This window comes from Crinia signifera, chromosome 3 (assembly GCF_055691185.1).
Source record: "Crinia signifera chromosome 3, ASM5569118v1, whole genome shotgun sequence".
NCBI lineage: Eukaryota > Metazoa > Chordata > Amphibia > Anura > Myobatrachidae > Crinia > Crinia signifera.
Window position 1 is genome coordinate 125,607,807 of NC_139219.1, and position 22,613 is coordinate 125,630,419.

Below are 22,613 nucleotides of genomic sequence, written 5' to 3' on the forward strand. Positions count from 1 at the left end.
CTTGAAATTGTGACTGCTGGGCTTAATATGCCAAATCTCATGGTGTGTACACACGACCAATTCAAACTAATGACCAATTTTGACTATCCTATTTTGACAATGTGATTTTGGCTAACTAGGCCAAATACATTTCACAGGTGACATTCTACAGGTAACTTACTTGCACAGTCTATTTTCCCTTGCGATACCAATGCCGCGGGGCCACCCATCGGTATCGCAAGACTCCTAAACACTGCGATTTTGGCAACAAATATTTCTATCCTAGTTTGACTACATAGTCAAAATTGTATCCAAAATCGCCCCATGAGCACACACCATTAGACTAATATTATGTAGAATAAAAGGGGGTGACATCAGCCCTGTGCTAAGGGATGTCGTTTAGCGCAGATTGCTCAGCACACATCGCGGCACACATGCTATGCACCAGTGATGTGTGCTGAGAAATCTGTGCTAACCACTGGTTTTCCTATGCTTGCTAGGTGCTCTTACTAGGAAAGACAGTGCATGCACTGTATATCTGTGTGGGTGATGGCGATACGTGGGACCACGCATCACCATCGCTATAGGGCATACACACGGAGCGATCTGTGCTCAAATTCTAAGCAATCTGATCTGAGCACCTTTATATAGCCTCTACAGCACCCTATCAAAATATTAATATTAATTAATGAATTAATTAATTAATTAATGTATTTATTTATATGAGAAGCTGAACATGCAGTTAGCTACTAAACTGAAAATCATATTTAATTTGTACAAAATACTGTATGTGTTTCCATGCAATCAAAACTGTCCACAAAAAACAGTGGTACCCACAGTAAACTGAAGACAGACACACATCAATGTTGAAATATCTATCTATCTATCTATCTATCTATCTATCTATCTATCTATCTATATAGTGTGAAGCTTTTATATTTAGTATCTAAATTTTTGTAACAGATAATTCGAAAGAGATGGTAAAATTGCCTTAAACATTGGCAAAAGCTGCAGGAACGGTTTGATCTATAAGAACAATAATAAAAATGCCATTAGGCTCTCATTCAGAAGAAGAGAGGGAGGTGGGGGAAGCATTGATGTCACTGGAGGCAGCATTGACGCAGATGCATGTGACGTCAGCACGGGCTGCAGAGAACCAGAGGGAGGAGGGAGGTAGATGTAGTACAAGTGTTAATCAGTCTCACACAGATCAAAGCTACGCTTTTGTTTTAAAAACCTGTAATTTGGGGGGGGAAATAAGGACAAAGACAATGCAGACATAACACAGTTGAATGTGTGAAGACATTATTACTAACATTTTAAGACATAGAAGTGAATATCTAGAAAACTAATGAATTACTTGTAACCGTTTAGAATGTTTCCATTCAACTGAAGCTGTATATACACAAATATAAGGAAAATTAAGTATAACCAGAAACTATCTACTGCTTGTTTTTTTTTTTTTTTTTTTTTTCATATATGCAAGCACTGTGATGCTTTCTGTAGGCTAAATATACCATTCTGTTGGCATATTATAAAGGCACTGTAGTTTTAAATCCTTGTGTGACATTTTCCTAGAACTGAAGGCTAATGCAATGTACTGGCAGTAATGATGTTCCTGTGCCTATAGTTAGTGCCTGACATTCTGATGTGCGTCCAGGCTGCTTGCGTCTGTACCCGATTATCATTTCAATGAATCGCAGCAGCAGCCGCTGTAGCAATAGAGTTGTTGACGTCACTGCCTCCTGTTGGACGTGACAGCATCTATAGCCCAAGCATCAGAATCTTGCACAAGAACAAGTAACTTCCACATAGACGCCAGCCTTTTGCTGAGAACCCTGTGTCTCTCTCCCAGCGATCAGAACTGCTTACTGCATGCACTAAGCTCACCTAAAGGCTGAACTCCCCCAACTTCGAACATATGCTGGAGAGCATGAAGAATGTATTTACATGCATCAATACATACTGTATCAGCACTTTATTTTCGGATGGTTGTTGTTGCTCATTCGGGATAGTTCACAGCAGCACCAATGTGCACAGGAAAGATGCAAGACAGCTGCAGGTAACTGACTTTTTGCACCTTTGCCATAGAAAGCAATGTGTGTGTGTGTGTGTGTGTGTGTGTGTGTGTGTGTTTGTGTGTCTTTGTATAAACTTTTCAAGTATATGATTTTTGTGGTGAGCTGTTTGATTTAAATAATAGTGCTGTTGGACAATGCTTTGGACAATGCTGAATATACTTATAAATGTAACTTATTTGATAGATCTCCCCATGCATATAATGTAATGTTGGAACCAAATGGAAGAAGAACCAGAGTAATGCCACTTGTAGACTAGGGGCTGCACACTAAGAAAGGCCATCACAAAGAAGAAGAATGACGAATGTCATCCTGCACTGTGGCCAAGGAGAGGAGCAGCAGGGAGCAGAGCACTGTCACCTGGGTACCCAACTGTGGCTCCAGCACAACCGACCCTCAGGTGCATTATCATGAATTTGATGGCAGTGATCCATATTCCAACTCCATCACATGAAGACTGTAACATGCAGGTATCATCCCCGTGGCCTCACTCCCTTCCATCCCTATGCCTTCCCTCCACCTTCTTGAAACCTGCTGATAGCTGGAAAACGAGAAAAGAGAACTGAGAATTGCTTTGATGGAATTGTGATTTGTAGAATTTCTCCTCTTAGTCCCTGCCTCCTGCCTGCTCTCCAGCCACTCCAAAGTCTCTCTCCTATAGAAAACCATTTTCTTTTTATCTCTGCTACCACTCAATCAATTCATCATCCCTGGAGCACCGCAAACACAATATTACTGCTACACCCTGCAGATGTCGAAGAAACGTAAAACAAGCGATAGTGAGTCTGACAACCCCCGGGCTGCCTCCCCAGCAGGGATTGGCACAGCAGATCAAGGTAAGGGATGCCACTGTGTCAGACTGTAGAGAACTGGACAGAAATTGATTTATTCCTATTGTTATTTGTGTGTTGATATTATAGTACTGCAATGTGTAATAGCTATTATGTGGGTAGAATGGGTGGGTAGCATGGGTAAGAGGGGATGGGCTAAAGAGGGGTTTCCTACTGTCTTAAGAGTTAAGAACTTTTAAAAACAACGATAATGGTGGAATCTGCCAATCACTGCATTCCATTATTCAGTGTATACTTTTATATTGTGTTTTTTATAGGCAGAGCATGACTTGATTGTTTATGGTTTTTTTGTGTATTCAATGTTTTTGTTGTTTGTAGGCCTAAACGTGATTTGGCATTGACCATTCATTTTTAATGGGGATATTTCCAAAAACCATTATGCATGTTAGTACTTGATGGTGTTAGGGTGCATTGTGTAAATATGGTGCATTTTGTCAGAACATGCCTTTGCTACATGTATAACTGATATTGTATACTGGTGTTTATACAGATTATGTTATATCCATTTAAGGATTGCTTTAAATATATTTTGCTAATGGTGACAAGCAAACTTGTGTGAAAATGATTGTACTGGAATTGCTTTGGTGGGTTTTTTTCTGTTTGTTTTTGTATTTATAATATGTATTATATCTTTCTATATATAGGGAACCACAAATGGAGTGCGTCTTTACAAAATAGTATATGAACATATATGTATTGTGTTTTATGTCATTTTTAACCATTGTGTGTCTGTACAACTGTTACAGTTTATTATGAAAATGAAGCCAGGAGTCAAGTTTAATAGAATAGAATAAAGATTTAAGATACTGTACATAATAAATGAAAGAGATTGTAGTTTGATTTTGTTGTAATTAGTATTGCATAATGTAGCATGAATGCCAAAATATGTGGATAATATTATTAAAGATTTGTATTGTTTTAGCTAGAGTAAGTGAGACGGTGACTGAAAGATAAGAATGGTTCTTTCTCAAAATGGAGGCTTTATAATATAAGATAATGCTAGTTAAAATTAGGTTCTTAACACATTTTTAGCAGTACTATATTTTTGTATTAACCCCTTCCTTACTGAGGGTTTTCTCACGCCTGGGATAAGATTTTTTGGCAGTTTCCACATTACAGCATTATTACCTCTAATTTATTAATAAAGTAACCAAAATAAGACACCTCAGATTTTATGACTTTTTCTTTTCTGAATATACCACTAGTCTTTTTCTATACACTGCATATTATATATACAGTAACTATGTATTGGAGATGTGCATCAACAAACATTTTGTTTCTAATTTGTCATCGGGTTTTGGCTTTGATATTGCAAAAACCTCCCTCATGTATGCTTGTTGTTATTTCTAATCTGTAATTTTTTTTTCAAAAATTGCTATAAAGTGCTAAAATTAGATAATCTGGGCCTATTTTTGTTCCTGCAGTGTCGTTAACCTCAATAACATTCATTTACAATCAATTTTGACTACATTGCAACTCATAATAATGCTTTCACTGTTGTTGGCCAAAGGTCGCAGCGAGCTGGTTGATTAAGTGACATAGTGGCACAAACACACAGAAGTTTATAACACATGTTTGAAACTTTGCCACACAGCAGTGGCAGAAAAGAAAAGTGGTGCAAGAAGGATTTGTCCTTGGGTCTTCCCACCCACCCTTATTAAAAAGGACATGCACAGTTTAACAAACTAAGCACTTCCGTGACAGAGAGGGATAATTTTGTGGCTGAAGTGCTTGGTTTGTTTGCCCCACAAAACAAGCTACCAATGGACTAACAGTGCTAAGAGTAGATCTTTACAATGGCAATATGTCATTATCATCCCCATCCTCCCCATCATCAGGGTTTACATAATGGTAATATCTCCCTTCTGGAATCCACCATTGCTGAAGTCACTGTAATGTGATGTACTTTGCTGGTAAAGGTATTTTCAGTGTCATTTGTTCTTTTTGATGAACATCATCTTTTCCACATTTTGAAGAGTAGCCCAGTGACAAGGTTCCCGGCTGTGCTGAAAATTCTTTCAGAGTACACAATGAAGAGATGGCAGCTTAAGTAATGCAAAGAGTTTGAGAAAGGGCCTCCAAATTACCTTTTTTTTCCCTTCCAGTAGTTGGACTGTATATCTCTGTCATTCAAATAGTCTTCCAACATTCTATGGTTAGTAAATGTATCAGATGGAGTGACGATAGAGATGTGAAATGTGTGTTGACCCATTTGCAACCCCAGTGGGTTATTTGGGAAAGCACCTTTTTTCCTGGCAGAAGCAGTAACCGGAGAAACTGTGTCATGTGCCATTTGAGCTGATAACTTACTCATCAGGAGCTCTGTGCATCTCTTAAGATCTGATCTTGATCAGTCTGCTGATTACATGATGTCATGGATGTGCCACAATGCACCCTGGGACCCGCTGCAATGCACCCCTGGGATCGGGTGCAGAAGGGCTAGAATAGGCAGAATACCTTCTTCTTTGAAGCCGCGCAGGTTCCCATCGCCTGCCAAGGGGCAAAAAAATGATACAATCAGTACACTTTGATTTAGCAGTTACAGACCGTTTAAAAACGGTACAGTACCAGCTAAATCAGTACAGTTGGAGGGTATGGTCTCATTGACCATCGGCCTGGCTGGTTTCACAGTTTCATCAGCCAGCCCAGACACACACAGCCCCTCTGGTGACTGGGCAACTGGCATATGCTGCATTTTTCCCAGCCATTCCTGTGCACCTGAAGCTGCCTGCTGCTCCTGACAGACACTTCCTGGCATCAGCTGCACAGCGTAATGTGGGTGCTCAGTAGAGAGCCAGCATGGTGTGGCGCAACCTCTGTGTGCTGCGCCGGTCAAACTGAAGATAGCAGACCCAGCGGCTGCTGTGTGACCTCCCAGGGGTATATGTGTGTGGGGAGCCGGAGCCTACCACAGCTCAGATCCCACCGCAGCTCAGACTCCATGGTGAGCCCATGTGCGATGGAGTGTGTGCATGTTTGTGTGCTGTCAGTGTGTATGTTTGTGTGCTGTCAGTATGAATCTTTGTGTGCTGTCAATGTGTATTTTTGTGTGCATGTTTATGTGCTGTCAGTGTGTATGTTTGCATGCATGTTTAGGTGCTGTCAGTGTGTATGTATGCGTGCTGTCAGTGTGTATGTTTGTGTGCTGTCAGTGTGTATGTTTGCGTGCATGTTTAGGTGCTGTCAGTGTGTATGTATGCGTGCTGTCAGTGTGTATGTTTGTGTGCTGTCAGTGTGTATGTTTGCATGCTGGCAGTGTGTATGTTTGCGTGCTGGAAACACAGGTGTGAGTGGATCGAGGTCTGCGCAAAAGGAAGCAGCTGGGATGTGCACTCTATAGGGGTATTCTTCCTCACCCCAAATGTGTAGATACAAGGAAAGCAGGCAGAGTGCCCTTCACCAGCGCTCCAATAATTTATACAAGAGAACAAAGATCAAAATACTTCCCCTTTTCCTATCTTGGAGGGGGGGGGGGGGTTCTCCTCAGTAGTCAGAAGGGGTTATATCCATATGTGGAAAGAAAATGTGATCATAGTATAATACAGTTTTAATCACACATTTAATTTTATTTATTTATTTTTAAACAAGGAAAATTTCCACATATACAATACTTTAAAAGGAAAGACAAATATTGCACACAAAACCTTAGAGACTAAAATTGAACAAAATCTAAAAAAAAAAAAACGAGAGACAAATAGTGGACAGAAAAATTAGGAAATTCATCAGGAACAAAAAAGAGGCCAGGAAAGAAGATGGAGAGGTTAGACGAAGACTCCATGATAGAGGAAGATCCAAATGAAGGCACATCAACCACTAACTCTCCCGTGAGACAGGAACCAAGAAGGGTTAGATATGAGAGATATCCCAATGAGAACGAGGAAAACTATAGGCCGCCTACAAGAAAGAATCAACTTAATGAAAAATATAGACAAAGGAAATGGAGAGAGGAACCCAAAACCGTTCGTCATCTAGAAAATGAATGGAGAAATAGATTGCCTTCAGTTGAACATTCCAGATATTCAAAGAGCAAACAACAGAGACGTGACAACAAATTCAATCTCCCTCTATATGAAGAAACGCATAGAGATGAGGACTACCAGCAAGTGGAAAATAGAAGAGAAAGAAGACCTCCATATAAAGGAAGAGATCAAACCTGGAGAAGAGGCAACCGCTTCGCCCCACTAGACAGAGACTCATCGTCTTTTTTAGAGAGAAGAAGATACCAGAATCGGGACAGATAAAAACTACACACAGAGGAAAAAGAGGAGGACAGAAAAATAGAAAAGAGAAAAAGAGAAAGAGGATTCGAAAGAAACCTAATCATGAAACAGATTCACTAACAAATAAAAAACCATTGGAAAAGGGATATGTAAAAATATTCAATATCAGCACCCATACTCTCACTACCCATGAAACAAAAGTTCTTGAGAAAGGACTCAAATATGCACCGACAGCCCCCATAAACAAATTCACTACGTTCGTAGATATCAACAAGTTTGCCCGGAAGCTATGCCTCAAAAAATTATTTCATAAAGAAAATATAGCCAACTCCGAGGAACCAGAGAATACACCTTCGACATCCTTCAAGCCAAGATCAATCTTTTTTCCGGTCCACATGAAAGGCAATTATATCAACACTTTTTGCACCATGGTACAAGAGGATGTCAGGAAGTTGGACACGAAAATTAAACATTTGGACAATTGCAGACAATTGGGAGACATAGTAACATACCAGAAGCTCAAAAGTGATCCCACGAAGAGAATCCTAGAAGACCTCCAAAAGCTAATAAACAAACATCAAGAGCTCAAAACTATAGAAGAAAACGAGGCAAAGTTTTTATGGACCCCAGAACCCGTAACCCCCATTATTTATATACTCCCAAAGGTCCACAAGGACCCCATCCAGCCACCCGGACGCCCAATAGTAGCCGGGATCAATTCGGTAACAGCAAATCTGTCCGAATTTATAGATTATCATTTACAGCCCCTCGTTTTAACCAATAAATCCTACCTACGAGACATGAAGGATTTACTCCAAAAAATACCAACCTTCCAATGGAGAGAAAACATGCTGCTAGTTACAGCGGTGTGAAGTCCCTGTATACGATAATTGGTCATAGCGAGGGAATAAAAGCCACGACAACATGTTTGCAAAGAAGCACCTTAAGTCCAAACCTACAGGAGTTTTTAATCGAGGGTGTTGCTTTTATTCTATCAAATAACTATTTTATGTTCAAAGGGGACTACTATCTGCAGCGGGTCGGCACAGCTATGGGCACCAGGTTCGCCCCAAGCTACGCCAATATTTTTATGGGACAATGGGAGTTGGAACGTATATGGAATAACAACCCATATGGGGCGAACCTGGTGTCCTGGACCCGCTATATAGATGACGTCTTATTTTTATGGGCCGGGGATGAAGACTCTCTTAAAAACTTTTGCTGCTATCTAAACACTAATGATCTTAATATGAATTTCTCTTTTAACATAAGCAAGACAACCGTGGACTTTTTAGATATAACCCATATATATCTGTGAAGATAATGTTTTAAAAACCAAGTCGTACACCAAACCCACGGATTCTGGGAGTTATATCCACCTGAGCAGTTGCCATCACGACAACTGGCTCAACTCTATTCCGATGGGACAGTTGAAACAAGTAAAAATGAACTGTACGGAGGATGCTATCTTTGAGTCACAGGCCGAGGTTATGGGAGAAAGATTTAAAAACAGTGGACACAAGAAGGAAACTGTAGAAGAAGCCATTGAGAGTGTAAAGAAAATAGACAGAAAAACACTTCTGCAAAATAAATCTATAACACCATCATAGGCGAATCTAGGGGGTGGTCCGGGGGTGCACAGGACCACCCATTAGCCCATTTTGTAGCTGAGGGATGGGGCTTTCCAACGAGCCCAGCCCCGTGGGAACCAGAGATACTGCCAGACAAAGCTGGAACGTTTTCCCTATAGGATAACATGGGACCCGCTAATTCCGACCCCCACCCAGTTCAACGGCTGCCAGTTCCCCCTTCGGCATCACTGAAGCTCGAGGTTGATCTCAGTCGAACCCAAATCGCTGGGCCTTCAATCTGATACCAGGCTGGATCCATATGGGTTAATTGGTTCCAGGGATATGCAGGTTAAACCATTTTTTTTTTAATTTCTTAAATGTAATTTCATGACTGTTTATGTTCTTTGAGGTCAGATTTCTCTGGAACCAAACAGCCCAGTTTCACGGGACCAAAATCATTTGAAGCCAACTCAAAAGTTCTTCAATATGATACTGATCTTATGTAAATGGGTCAGTTGGTTCCGAAGATATAGCTGGTTGGTTAAAGGGGGGTAGGGAGAGGGGAGTGGTTGTCTCCTCTCACACCAGAAAATGCAGGGACTCTGCTGGTGTATAAGGGGTCAGCCTCGGAATGTCCCTGCATGATCCTGGTACCATATTCCCTGCATTTCTCTGTTGTGAAAGGGGTATTATTTCAAACAGCTATGACCTGCAGTGCTCTGAATACAGCCAGGCAGCCCCATGCTCTCTGCCCAGCTGTCAATGACTGTCACCCCTGCAGCTTCCGCTCCAATTCTTCTCCCCGCCTTCACCTCTCTGGAACCAAACAGCCCAGTTTCACGGGACCAAAATCATTTGAAGCCAACTCAAAAGTTCTTCAATATGATACTGATCTCATGTAAATGGGTCAGTTGGTTCCGAAGATATAGCTGGTTGGTTAAAGGGGGGTAGGGAGAGGGGAGTGGTTGTCTCCTCTCACACCAGAAAATGCAGGGACTCTGCTGGTGTATAAGGGGTCAGTCTCGGAATGTCCCTGCATGATCCTGGTACCATATTCCCTGCATTTCTCTGTTGTGAAAGGGGTATTATTTCAAACAGCTATGACCTGCAGTGCTCTGAATACAGCCAGGCAGCCCCATGCTCTCTGCCCAGCTGTCAATGACTGTCACCCCTGCAGCTTCCGCTCCAATTCTTCTCCCCGCCTTCACCTCAGCCCGCCCCCCCCCCCTTTAATCATGTGGTGCCGGCACCCGGCATGCTCCCCCGATGTCACGCATGTCAACAGCGCGCACAATATTTCAAATGTCCACTCGGCTAGAGGGGACACCAGGAGGGGAGTGGGAGCGTGCTCTGCGCTGTGCTCCTCTCCCCATAGAAGCAGCTGCACCGCTCTCCATCTCTCCCTGCAGCAGCAGCGAAGCTCATATAAATTTACAGTAAGTGGCACTTTTGGGGGCATTGCTTAAGGGACGCTACAAGTGGCGGTATTTGGGGGCATTACACATAATGTGTGGCTTAATGTGTAAGGGGCATTACGGTGTGCAGCATCATATGTAAGCGGCATTATGTGTGCAGCATCATGTGTAAGGGACATTATGTGTGCAGCATCATGTGTAATGGGTACTACGGTGCGCGGCACCATGTGTAATGGGTACTATGGTGTGCGGCATCATGTGTAATGGGTACTATGGTGCCATCAAGCAAGAACCCCCTAGCAATGAGCACGTAGGTAAGCAGCACTTATGTGGCAAATATGTAATGGGCATTACGGTTTGTTATATAGTATGTAATGGGCATCATGATGTGTGGCACAATGTGTAATGGGCATTATGGTGTGTGGCCTTATGTGTAATTGGCATTAAGGCGTGTTGCTTTATGTGTAATGGGTATTACGGAGTTTGCTAAAATGTGTAATGGGCATTACTGTGTATGGTCTAAAGTGTAATACCACACCCCTTTTTGTGATGCCACGCCTCCGTCCCATGAGGCCACGCCCCCTACTGTTATGTCTAAATCTGGGACCACCCATTACCATAATTCTAGATTTGCCTATGAACACCATCTCTGGATGTCCATCCGAACCAAAAAGAAAGAGATCAGGGTTTAAAATGGGCATTCATAACAGACTACAGTGTGCAACACAAGAAACTTGAAAGATCGATCCAGAAGAATTGGGCTATCCTGAAACAGGATCCAGTCATTGGCACAATGCTCCCCAACAAACCAAAATTTGTCTATCGGAAGGCCTCAAATATAGGGAACTCCATAACAAAAAGTATATATCCAGTTAACAACGTGAGACGAGGTATCCGCACTGTGGGTTTCCACAGATGCGGATCATGTATAGGATGTAAGAACATTCCCAATACATCCAATTCCCAAAAAATTGGGGATATCACAATAAATGGAGTTAACAAAAAATTAAAAGAAATCGTATGTGAAAAACAGTATATTATCCCTGGTTCTGCGCTTCTTTAGGCTGCCACCAAAGTTATAGATAAGGAGATTCCCAACACCTAAGTACAGAAATATACAAACAAAGTGTATAACTCCCAACGGCGCCAAAAGATGAGTGAAGTAGTTTGCAAACACAAAAGTGATAAAAGAGGTGATAAATGATGCAACAATACTTCCTTTCAGTAAATAGGGGGTTCCCTTAGATCCTTACATTCAATCAGGATGCCCCCAGCGGGTAGAGAAATTCAGTGTATGTGGAAACAAAAAGGCTTATAATGGTGAAGCCAGTTTTTAATTACATACACGAAAAACACATAATACAATATTAAAAACAATGGATTCCGGGAGACAGGATACAACAAGGTGCTAATTACCAGCTGCAGTATCAGAACTGGTGGTTAGTCAGTTCATAAGCTTGAATAAATCAATAGTCACCAGTCCAAACGCCCGGGTAGTCGGTCTGGGAGAAATTGATCCAAGGTAAGATAGAATCCTTTGGTACGTCTGTCCCGGAAGTCCTGATGCCACAAATTACGCCAGGCGTAATTTGTGGCATCAGGACTTCCGGGACAGACGTACCAAAGGATTCTATCTTACCTTGGATCAATTTCTCCCAGACCGACTACCCGGGCGTTTGGACTGGTGACTATTGATTTATTCAAGCTTGTGAACTGACTAACCACCAGTTCTGATACTGCAGCTGGTAATTAGCACCTTGTTGTATCCTGTCTCCTGGAATCCATTGTTTTTAATATTGTATTGTACTGTATTATGTGTTTTTCGTGTATGTAATTAAAAACTGGCTTCACCATTATAAGCCTTTTTGTTTCCACATACACTGAATTTCTCTACCCGCTGGGGGCATCCTGATTGAATGTGAGGATCTAAGGGAACCCCCTATTTACTGAAAGGAAGTATTGTTGCATCATTTATCACCTCTTTTATCACTTTTGTGTTTGCAAACGACTTCACTCATCTTTTGGCGCCGTTGGGAGTTATACACTTTGTTTGTAAAAAAATAAAAGAGTTTATCACTTGCAATGTCAAAAACGTAGTCTATATTATTGAATGTACCTGTAACCTCTTTTATGTAGGCCGTACATCAAGGCCCCTAAAGATAAGGTTAGGAGAGCACATAAGAAATATTAAAAAAGGCTTAGATACTCATTCTCTCTCCCAACATTTAAAAATACAGCACAACTGTTCCCCTGCCCATATAAAGAATTTCTTGGGATTCAAATTGGTAGAAGGTGACAGAAGGAGGAGGGATATGATACCCAATTAGCCAAAACAGAAATGAGGCTCATTTATGATTTTAATACATTAAAACCACACGGCCTAAACGCCGATTTTGAGCTTAAATGGTTTTTATGAAATGTATTATCATTATTTTTAAATGTTCTTTTTTATATGTCCCCTTTTTATGTACTTTACATCGTATTGCTGCTATTTTATACTGTATTGCTGCTTTTCTTATAAATTTTACTGATCGTCACTTTTTCTCTTCATAATTCTAAGATAAATAACGGACACTAAGGGCGGAAGCCCGCAGACCAACATGGAGCATAGTAAGGGCGGAAGTAGTAAGTGCCGGTGCCCTGGGTGATCGGCGGTCCAGCCGGGACCTGTGGCACCGCCTCTAGTTCCACGGAACTATACATCAGCCTACCTTTTGAGACGGACACTATGGGGAGACCCTTTTCTGCTACACGGACACTCTCCAAAGGTATCCATGACGATCGTAAACTTCCGGTCTAGAGCGGAAGTACAATTGAGACAGCGTATTTAAACCGGACCAGGGACAGCACACAGATCATTCAGGAGCCTTGATAAAGACCATTTTGCTGGTTGAAACGCGTTGGCGTGACCCTGGTGGAGGAGACCAACTGCCGACTACATTACCAGGAGATTGCTTCCAGATACGGGCTGCCCGGGCTGCTATTCTGACAAACAATCTCTATCTGCCACCAGAGACACTTTATGTTTTGTGTGCAATATTTGTCTTTCCTTTGAAAGTATTGTATATGTGGAAATTTTCCTTGTTTAAAAAAATAAAAAATAAATAAAAAAGTGTATCTTAAAATTAAATGTGTGATTAAATCTGTATTATACTATGATCACATTTTCTTTCCACATATGGATATAACCCCTTCTGACTACTGAGGTGAACCCCCCCCCTCCCACCCCCAAGATAGGAAAAGGGGAAGTATTTTGATCTTTGTTCTCTTGTATAAATTATTGGAGCGCTGGTGAAGGGCACTCTGCCTGCTTTCCTTGTATGTTTGCGTGCTGTCAGTGTGTATTTATGTGTGCTGTCAGTGTGTATGTTTTTGTGCTGTCAGTGTGTATGTTTGCGTGCTGTCAGTGTTTATGTTTGCGTGCTGTCAGTGTGTATGTATGTGTGCTGTTAGTGTGTATGTTTGCGCGCTGTCACTGTGTATGTTTGCATGCTGTCAGTGTGTATGTATGTGTGCTGTTAGTGTGTATGTTTGCGTGCTGGCAGTGTGCATGTTTGTGTGCTGTCAGTGTGTATGTTTGTGTGCTGTCAGTGTGTATGTATTTGTGCTGTCAGTGTGTATGTTTGTGTGCTGTCAGTGTGTATGTTTGCGTGCTGTCACTGTGTATGTTTGCGTGCTGTCAGTGTGTATGTTTGCGTGCTGTCAGTGTGTATGTTTGCGTGCTGTCAGTGCGTATGTATGTGTGCTGTTAGTGTGTATGTTTGCGTGCTGTCACTGTGTATGTTTGCGTGCTGTCAGTGTGTATGTTTGTGTGCTTTCAGTGTGTATGTTTGCGTGCTGTCAGTCACAGTCAGTGCAATGAAGGTCTGTCATATTTCAAGCATTTCTTTCCTTGTTGCACTGCAAGAGCTTCATTGAGGAGCATGGCAGCTGAACCAAGAGCACATCACCGCCAGCTACAGGGACTCACACACCTCAGACTACTGCCTCCCCTGAGCACAGGCCAAAAGCAACAGTCAAGGTGAGTGGGGGTGATGGCTATGCTGCTGAGATCCATCCCTGAACTGTGACCACAGCAGGGAGGGTTATTAGGAGGTGGCAGGCTGTACTGGGAGACATCACCTGTGACTGCCCAAGGAGCAGGGAAGAAAGAGTAAAAGAGGCAAGCTCTACTACTGGGGGTAGAGGGAGAGGAGGCTGGGTCTACTGCTAACCCTCCTGCATACAAACCCCCCCCCCCCCACAGTCTAACCCTAACACCTCCTGCAGTCTAACCGAACCCCTCCCTTCCCACAGTCTATACCTCTCCTTCAGTAGCCTAATCCTAACCTCCTGTCCAGTAGCCTAACCTCCCGTGTCCTAACCTTCCCCTCCAGTAACATAGAAACATAGAAACATAGAATTTGACGGCAGATAAGAACCATATGGCCCATCTAGTCTGCCCCTTTTTTACCCTTCAGGTAAACTCAACCCTTTTTAATCCTTATTTCTTTGTAAGGATATTCATATGCCTATCCCAAGCATGTTTAAATTGTTCTACTGTCTTAGCCTCTACCACCTCTGATGGGAGGCTATTCCACTTATCCACTACCCTTTCTGTGAAGTAATTCTTTCTAACATTTCCCCTGAACCTACCTCCCTCCAGTTTCAGTGCATGTCCTCGTGTTTTATTACTTGTTTTCCTTTGAAGAAAATTTCCCACCTGTACTATGTTAAAACCCTTGATATATTTGAAGATTTCTATCATGTCCCCCCTTTCCCTTCTCTGCTCCAAACTATACATGTTAAGATCTTTTAGTCTATCCAGGTAAGTTTTGTGATGTAGGCCATTTTAGTTGCCCTTCTTTGTACACTCTCCAATGTATTTATATCCTTCTGAAGATATGGTGAATCAGTAGCTTATCCCTAACCCTCCCCTTGCGCATCCTAACCCTAACATCAGCTCCCGTAGCCTAATCCTATCCCTCCCCTTGCGCATCCTAACCCTAACATCAGCTCCCGTAGCCTAATCATATCCCTCCCCTTTGTCAGCCTAACCCTAACCATCCCCTCTGGCAGCCTAAAACTATTCCTCCGCTCTTGCAGCTAAACCCTCCTCTCCTGCAGACTAACCCTAACCTCCCCTCTCGCAGCCTAACCTTACTCTCGCCTCCCGTAGCCTAATCCCAACCACCCTTTCCGGCAGCCTTACCCTAACCCTGCCGTGTTGTAGCTTAACCCCAGCCTCCCTTCCCTCAGCCAAACCCTAATTTACACTTAAACCTAATCTACCCTCCCGCAGCCTAAACCCTAAAATCTACCCTAAAACTAACCTTCCCCAACTTTAAGTTGAAACTGAATCCACAGCATGTATCAGGGATGTAGTGTAGGGAAAAGAACGGTCAGTGATGTAGTGGTGGGGATAGAGGGGTCAGTAATGTAGTGTAGGGTATAGAGAGGTCAGGGATGCAGTGGTGGGTATAGAGAGGTCAGTGATGTAGTGTAGGGTTTAGAGGGGTCAGGGATGTAGTGTGGAATATAGGGGGGTCAGGGATCTAGTGTGGGGTATAGAGGGGTCAGTGATGTAGTTTGAGGTATAGAGGGGTCAGGGATGTAGTGGTTGGTATGGAGGGGTCAGTAATGTAGTGGTGGGTATGGAGGTGTCAGTAATGTATTGTTGGGTATAGAGAGGTCAGGGATGTAGTGGTGGGTACGGAGGGGTCAGTGATGTAGTGGCGGGTACGGAGGGGTCAGTAATGTAGTGGTTGGTACGCAGGGGTCAGTAATGTAGTGGTGGGTACGGAGGGGTCAGTGATGTAGTGGTTGGTACGGAGGGGTCAGTGATGTAGTGGTGGGTATGGAGGGGTCAGTGAGGTAGTGGTTGGTACGGAGGGGTCAGTAATGTAGTGGTGGGTACGGAGGGGTCAGTAATGTAGTGGTGGGTACGGAGGGGTCAGTAATGTAGTGGTGGGTACGGAGGGGTCAGTAATGTAGTGGTGGGTACGGAGGGGTCAGTAATGTAGTGGTGGGTACGGAGGGGTCAGTAAAGTGGTGGGTATGGAGGGGTCAGTAATGTAGTGGTGGGTACAGAGGGGTCAGTAATGTGGTGGGAAGAGGAATCTGTCACAGGCACAAAGAAGTGCAGATACAAAGATGCAATGAAGGTTGCAATTGTGATCAATTCAAAAACAGGCCTTATGAGGAGTAATTCCAGCCCCCTCAACAGACCCCACCCGTTAAAAAGACGCCGCCCCATTAGGGCTGCTATCATAATTTTCCTGGGCTGCTTTTTCAATCCCAATCCGCCTCTGCATTGTACAACATAGAAAGTATACTCTACTGCCCTGGACAAAGATATCCCCACTCTTCTCCCAATATCATGAACTGTTGTCTAGCATGGGATAGATTTTGCTGTTCCTCCATCCGCTGAAGCATATAAAGGGTGAAATTCCACAATGTTACTATCTTTTGCTTCAGTTGGAGGCAAAGTATATTGAACTGTTCTTGCACGTGCTGCAATCATTTGTACACAGATGCTGAATGCCTAAAATGTCCTGAACTTTTTTGTGCCACAAACACATCTCCTGTCATTTAAAAAAAAGATTTGCAGGTATTGGAACAGAAGGATTAGAGGAAGCCATAGGCCTTGTGGAACTTGTGAGTGAGAGAACATGGCTCCTCTTCCAGAATCTTTCTGACTCCATCTCCTGCAACAGTGGCAGTAGCTGGGAAAAGCCGGGGAGGTGGCATTTCTGTTAAAGTAACTTCACCAGTGGACAGGGGGGTGCCCTGGTGCCTGGTCACCCAGGTATATACAGGGCCAGTGTAAGGCTTCTGGGCACCCTTGGCAAACATCAACTTATTGCCCAACCAACCACATATTGCCCACAATACCCACCCATCAAGTGAAAGAGTGGAGGTGGCATCTTAGAAGTTCCACAGCTGACACCCGCATGACGTACACAAAGACCTCAAAGACATCTTTCATTTTGTGATAGGCAGACTCGGTGGCAAGCCATCAAGATCCTGGTGGACCTAGGCAGCTGCTAAAAGCTGCCTAATGGTAGAGCCGGCCCTGCCCCTGAGTGTGTACTTGAGAGAGCTAGTGCTCTTTTCTAGATAAAATAATGTATGATATCACGAGGTGTTAATGTTTAATGGTCACTACTAAAGGGCTACATCAAGTGAAACAGTGAATTCAACCAGGATGGGGGAGACCTTTATCAATCCCTTTATGTCATAAGGGGTGTACACATGGGGTGATTCTTCTAAGCGATTTTGACTATATCGTCAAACTCACTTAGTAAGTTTGCCTGCATCGCCCCATGTGTACAAAGGGGGTGATAGCAATGCATGCCCCTACAGCATTGCTATTGCTCCGCCAAATAGACAGTACAGGCATGAATAGTCTTGCTACACTGTGTATTTGGCCACGGCTCCTGGGGCTGGCAGGATTTAGTTGACACACAAATGGGGCTTAGTTAAAATTGCTGGGACTGAGTCCTGTGTGTACATGGCTTTAGAGTGTTAACCCCTTGAGTGGTGGGTTTTGCTGGTGCAGGACAAATCTACTAGGGCAGACCTGCCCAAGCAAAACCCATCACAGACCATTAGGAGCCCCCCTCACCTTCGCTCCGGCGTAAGTATCCCGGAGCTCCCCAGCCGCCGCTGCCCTAGCCGCCTGTCAATCATCACACAGGTGGCAGGCTCAGGGATGTTTCTCAACGGCTCGGGAGGAACATCACCGAACATCAAGAGGCAGTACACCAGTGGTGCACACCTGGACACCACTGGCGCGCACCTATTTCATATTTGTGGTATGCCTGGAAATTTTCCGGGACAGCCCGCTGCGGCAGCGCAGCTGAGCCCAGAAAATTTCCGGGCACACCACCCAAGGGGTTAAGCTAGTTTGGGCCTGTTTCTGAGATATATGCTTATGCCGCCACAGCTACAAATGTGAACACAACTGTATTGACACAAACACACCATTGTAGTCCCAATGACTCCAAACAAAAAGTAGCAGTTCAGTCAATTATTGAACTTCTGAGTGGTCCTATGGTCACACAGCATGTTTGCAGGAAGTAAGATACCAGAGATATCACAGCTGAATGTGGGTCTCAAAAATCAATTTTGTGTTCATTTCTGAATCATTCCTTAGTTCACACTGACTGCTTAACATACTTGCCTACCCTCCCAAAACAGTCGGGAGGCTCCCGAAAGATGAGCAAGTATCCTGTTTCCACAGAGGATCCCGCCTCCCCACTGAACCGCCCATAACAGAGTACAAGTGGGCAGTCCAATGGTGATCTGACAACAGGCTTTGTACCCAATCTCATCCTCATAACCCTGCACCCCGGCTATGATGCCATGCTCCTGGTCCATCCATCTTCTCACACAGCCATTCCCCATATGTGCCTACTACATGGAGCAGCAAAGTAGGTAAGCATACTGCTTGTAAGGGGGACTGCCCTCTTTGAAATAAGGGCTGCCCAAGGTCTGTAGCTGCTGGGATGGCAAAGAAGTGTATTTTAGCACTACAGATGACATGATTATTGTTTGGCCTCATTCCCCATTCTTTAGTAATTACCGATGGAAGCTTAGTAAGTATGTTAAATACGTAACAATAACCATGCAGTGCTGAAGACGTGGGACCCAACTTCTGTATTTTTTATGTAATGTACATGCTGTAGATGAGTCAGACTTCTTTATATAAACTAAGTAATTTCCTAATGTAATACACACTGCAGCTGAGGTTTTATTATTTAGACTCCAGGATTTGCTATCCTTAAATATAAATTTAAGGATAGCAATAAATTGTAGTAGTGGTAGTAGTAGCATATAAATTGTAGTAGTGGTTTGCAAATGCCTAAACTAGAGCACATGTTGGATTTTTTATTGTGTTTGATGACCAAAATGTTTATACATTCCACATATTAAATACAAAGTTATTTCAAGTGATACATTTCTGACCACAGGAATGGATACATTATATATATATATATATATATATATATATATATATATATATATATATATATATCTGAGACAAGGTTACATAGAAGTATAGTTTGTAACAGTTTGGTGCAAGGCTTCACATATATAATAGTATTACTCATTAGGAGCTAATTAACAAATTACACTGCTAACAATAATTAATTAAGGGAGTAGATGGCAGACACTTAGGCCGACTATGCAGGTCTATATGAATATCAAATACAGGGTATAAGACCTATCGACAGGAAAAGACATTTATTTTTGCACTTGGAGTTATCACTAATATATGAGATGAGTAATGCAGTATGCCATTTTTGACATAAAGTAATGTGTCTATTAATGAACAGGTGGTATTAATACAAAAAAATTACTGTATGATCTATACTGTGACACATTACTTTTTTATGAACTGGAGGATTTTCTCCAAAAGGGTGAATGATGATTATTATGCGAATTATGCAAAGTAATGTTGTATAGTAATCTGATACTATGGGGCAGATGTATTAAGCCATAAGAAGAGATAAAGTGGAGTGTGATAAAGATAGATAAAGGACCAGCCAATCAGCACCTAACTGCTGCTGTTACAGGCTGTTTGAAAAATAACAGGTAGGAGCTGATTGGCTTGTCCTTTATCTTCCCAGTTTAAGTTTTCTGAACATGTCCTAGGGGCACCTCCAACCATGAAATAAATACAATGTGTTCACTAGATTAAAACTAATTGGTTATATAATGAACCAAACAATTATTTCTTTAATTCTGTGTGGATTCACACAAAGTCTGTGCATATGTAAAGATTCAACAGGTGTTTAGCCAAAAGAGCCATGGCTTTGCTCATGGTGGCTGATGCTCCTATGAGCCATGCCTCCCACTGACATCATTATGGGTCATGGAAATGCTTTAAGAGCTGCTGGCCATGACCCCCTGTGTCTGCCTATGTTAATAGATGCTAGGTGCATTCGTACTATTCACTACCACACTGCCAAGTAAACCTGTGAGTGTCAGTGGCACTCTCAACTGCCCCCACACACACTGTGGGACACTGCAGATGGAACAGTAACAAAACAGTGAATGTCATGTGAAAATCAAGGCAGTTGGGAGGTATGGTATGAGTGATTTATTAATATTGAGCTATGCAATAAAATACAATTCCATATTTTATTAGAAAGGTCACAATGCGGGAGATTTATCAAACATTGGAGAGAAAAAAGTGGAGACATCCGAGAGCCATTGAAGCATTCACTATCTAATGACTACTTACAGTATGTGCAGTAGGTCCACAGCATAAAGTAAAGTGATGCTTTAGTTTATACATTTCTAATAATGGGTTCCTATCAGAGCTCCTGACCCTGGATGTGATCTTTAATACATCCAGGGAGAAATAACAAATAACAGACATTGGGGGTTATTCTGGTTGGTTTGCAAAAGTAAACTCCTTTTTTAATAGACAAAACCATGTGGACTGCAGGTGGGGCTGATGTAACATGTGCAGAGAGATTTACATTTGGGTGAGTTATTTTGTTTCTGTGCAGAGTAATTACTGGCTGCTTTATTCTTACACTGCAATTTCGATATCTGTTTGGAATACACACCCCACCCAAATCTAACTCTCTCTCTCTCTCTGCAAATGATATATCTGCCCCACCTGCAGTGCACATGGTTTTGTCTATTAAAGAAGGAGTTTGCTTTTGCAAACCAACCAGAATTGCCCCCATTGTACACATGTTAAAAGCTAAAATAAATCTTATAATAAAGCAGGTAGGAGCTAATGGCAGATGGCATGGGCCCAACCAATGCCCATCACTGACTAATGCAAAAAAAAAAACAATCAACACATTTACAGATGACTGGGAATGGCAGTGTCTTTGTAAATTGAAATGGCGTCCTTGAAGGAGAATCGATCATGCGCCGATGTATCGATTTCCTCATATATTAATTACCTTATTTGACCTCAGTGTGAAAACCCCTTAGAGCTCCGTGAGAGTGTAACCTCATATGATATGACCAGTAACGAGGACCACAGACACAAGGTTAACTCTGATTTAATTATGACAAAAACAACATATTTATACATGCCATACGGCGCTGGTTCAATTACATGATTGGTTAATATTTGGTGCAGAGGTAGGGAAATAACAGCGTCTATGTGGGGTGGCTTATACGTCGCCTTGTGTAGTATTCGTTAGTTATGAGAAAGCACGGGATGTACAGTTTCCAAGGAAAGAAACAAAGTATATGATAGCAAGCGAGTACTGGAAACAAGCCAGAACATAACTACCTTGAAATAAGCAGGAACAGACACAGAGAAACAAGATGGCTGATTAACCCTTCAATCCCCTCTTAGAATCAATGTCCTTTTTAGACAATTTGATTCTTGTAGATGGCATCTTGTTTGGTACGGTGAATTTTGACATATTCACCATAATCTTCTGGTGAGGGAGGGCTTTTGGCGAGATCAGTGTACATAGCAGGTGTTACATTATCCAGGTACTTGGAACCAATCTTCTTGCATATGGGAAAGACACAATATCCTACTATCATAAGTACAATAATTACAATGAGGATAAACATGCCTATTTGTGTTAGTGCGTGTTTCCAATCGTTTAACCATCCAAACCAGCTACTCCAGGGGTCCGTGACACCTGAGTTCTTCTTGAGTTCGATGGATAAATCTTCTAGATGTTTAATAGCTAGGGTAGTTTTCCCATTAGGACCTGTGTTGTCTGGGATATAAGTACAGCATCCATCAACCTTACCTATGTACACACAGGTTCCTCCTTTCTCGGCAAGCATCATATCTAAAGCCATACGATTCTGAAAAGTCATTTGAGAGGTGGCTTCTAACTGTTCAGCAATACCTTTTAAAGCATCTCTAGTATCATTAACAAAACGCTGCTGATTATAATATATATAATTTATCCAGTCCACGTTCTTATTGATTGTCACTTGGGGAATTAGAGACTCAAAGCCAGCAGCGACTTCATCTCGAGCCTTAAATTCATCTGGAACTCCCCGAGGGACACCAATAGTATCGATATATATATGTGGATCGAAACTTTCCTTGGGGGCATCTCTCTTAGCTCTAGAGTGTGTGTTTGTGTTGCCTGTGGGAGGAGGTTGAGGAAGGTTGGCTGGGAGGATGTGAATGGGCATGATAATCTTTGCCAGGGCACATTCTCCTTTCCAAGGGCTATTTAGTTTTGTCCTCAATTTCATATCTCCACAGATAAAATAGATATCACCCAATGATTTCTTCATGGTGGGTATGCTGATATTTCTTCGTTCAGCACAATACCCATCAGGAAATAATTTCAATTGTACAACATTTTGATCAGTACTATTAGAGAAATAACAAGTGTAATTACCGGGGTAAATAGTTATAGTACTACCAGGGTTGGTATTCTTTGTCATAATGGGGTATTCCTTTTTCCATTGTTCACATTTGGCTTCTTCCACTATGGTATCAGTGTATAAACTAAAAAAGCACTTATCCTGATCGGGAGGTATGCGTATGGGTACAGTACCTAAA

General features: G+C 42.4%; 1 protein-coding gene across 4 annotated transcripts in view; it reads left to right on the forward strand.

Annotated features, from left to right (window-relative positions):
• Window positions 1–1,674: 1,674 nt before the first annotated feature.
• The window catches only part of PDE10A (phosphodiesterase 10A), a 400,353-nt gene continuing 379,414 nt past the window's right edge, over window positions 1,675–22,613 (forward strand). The window contains exons 1-2 of one of the 4 annotated variants that reach the window (XM_083176481.1): window positions 1,675–2,041; window positions 2,244–2,893. Coding sequence is in view for 2 of the 4 variants with exons in the window: in XM_083176480.1 (XP_083032606.1) it covers window positions 1,930–2,041 (112 nt within the window). In the remaining 2 variants the exon portion in view is untranslated. The remainder of the gene's footprint in view (window positions 2,042–2,243; window positions 2,894–22,613) is intronic. The other 3 variants (XM_083176485.1, XM_083176480.1, XM_083176483.1) reach the window with 3 other exon arrangements.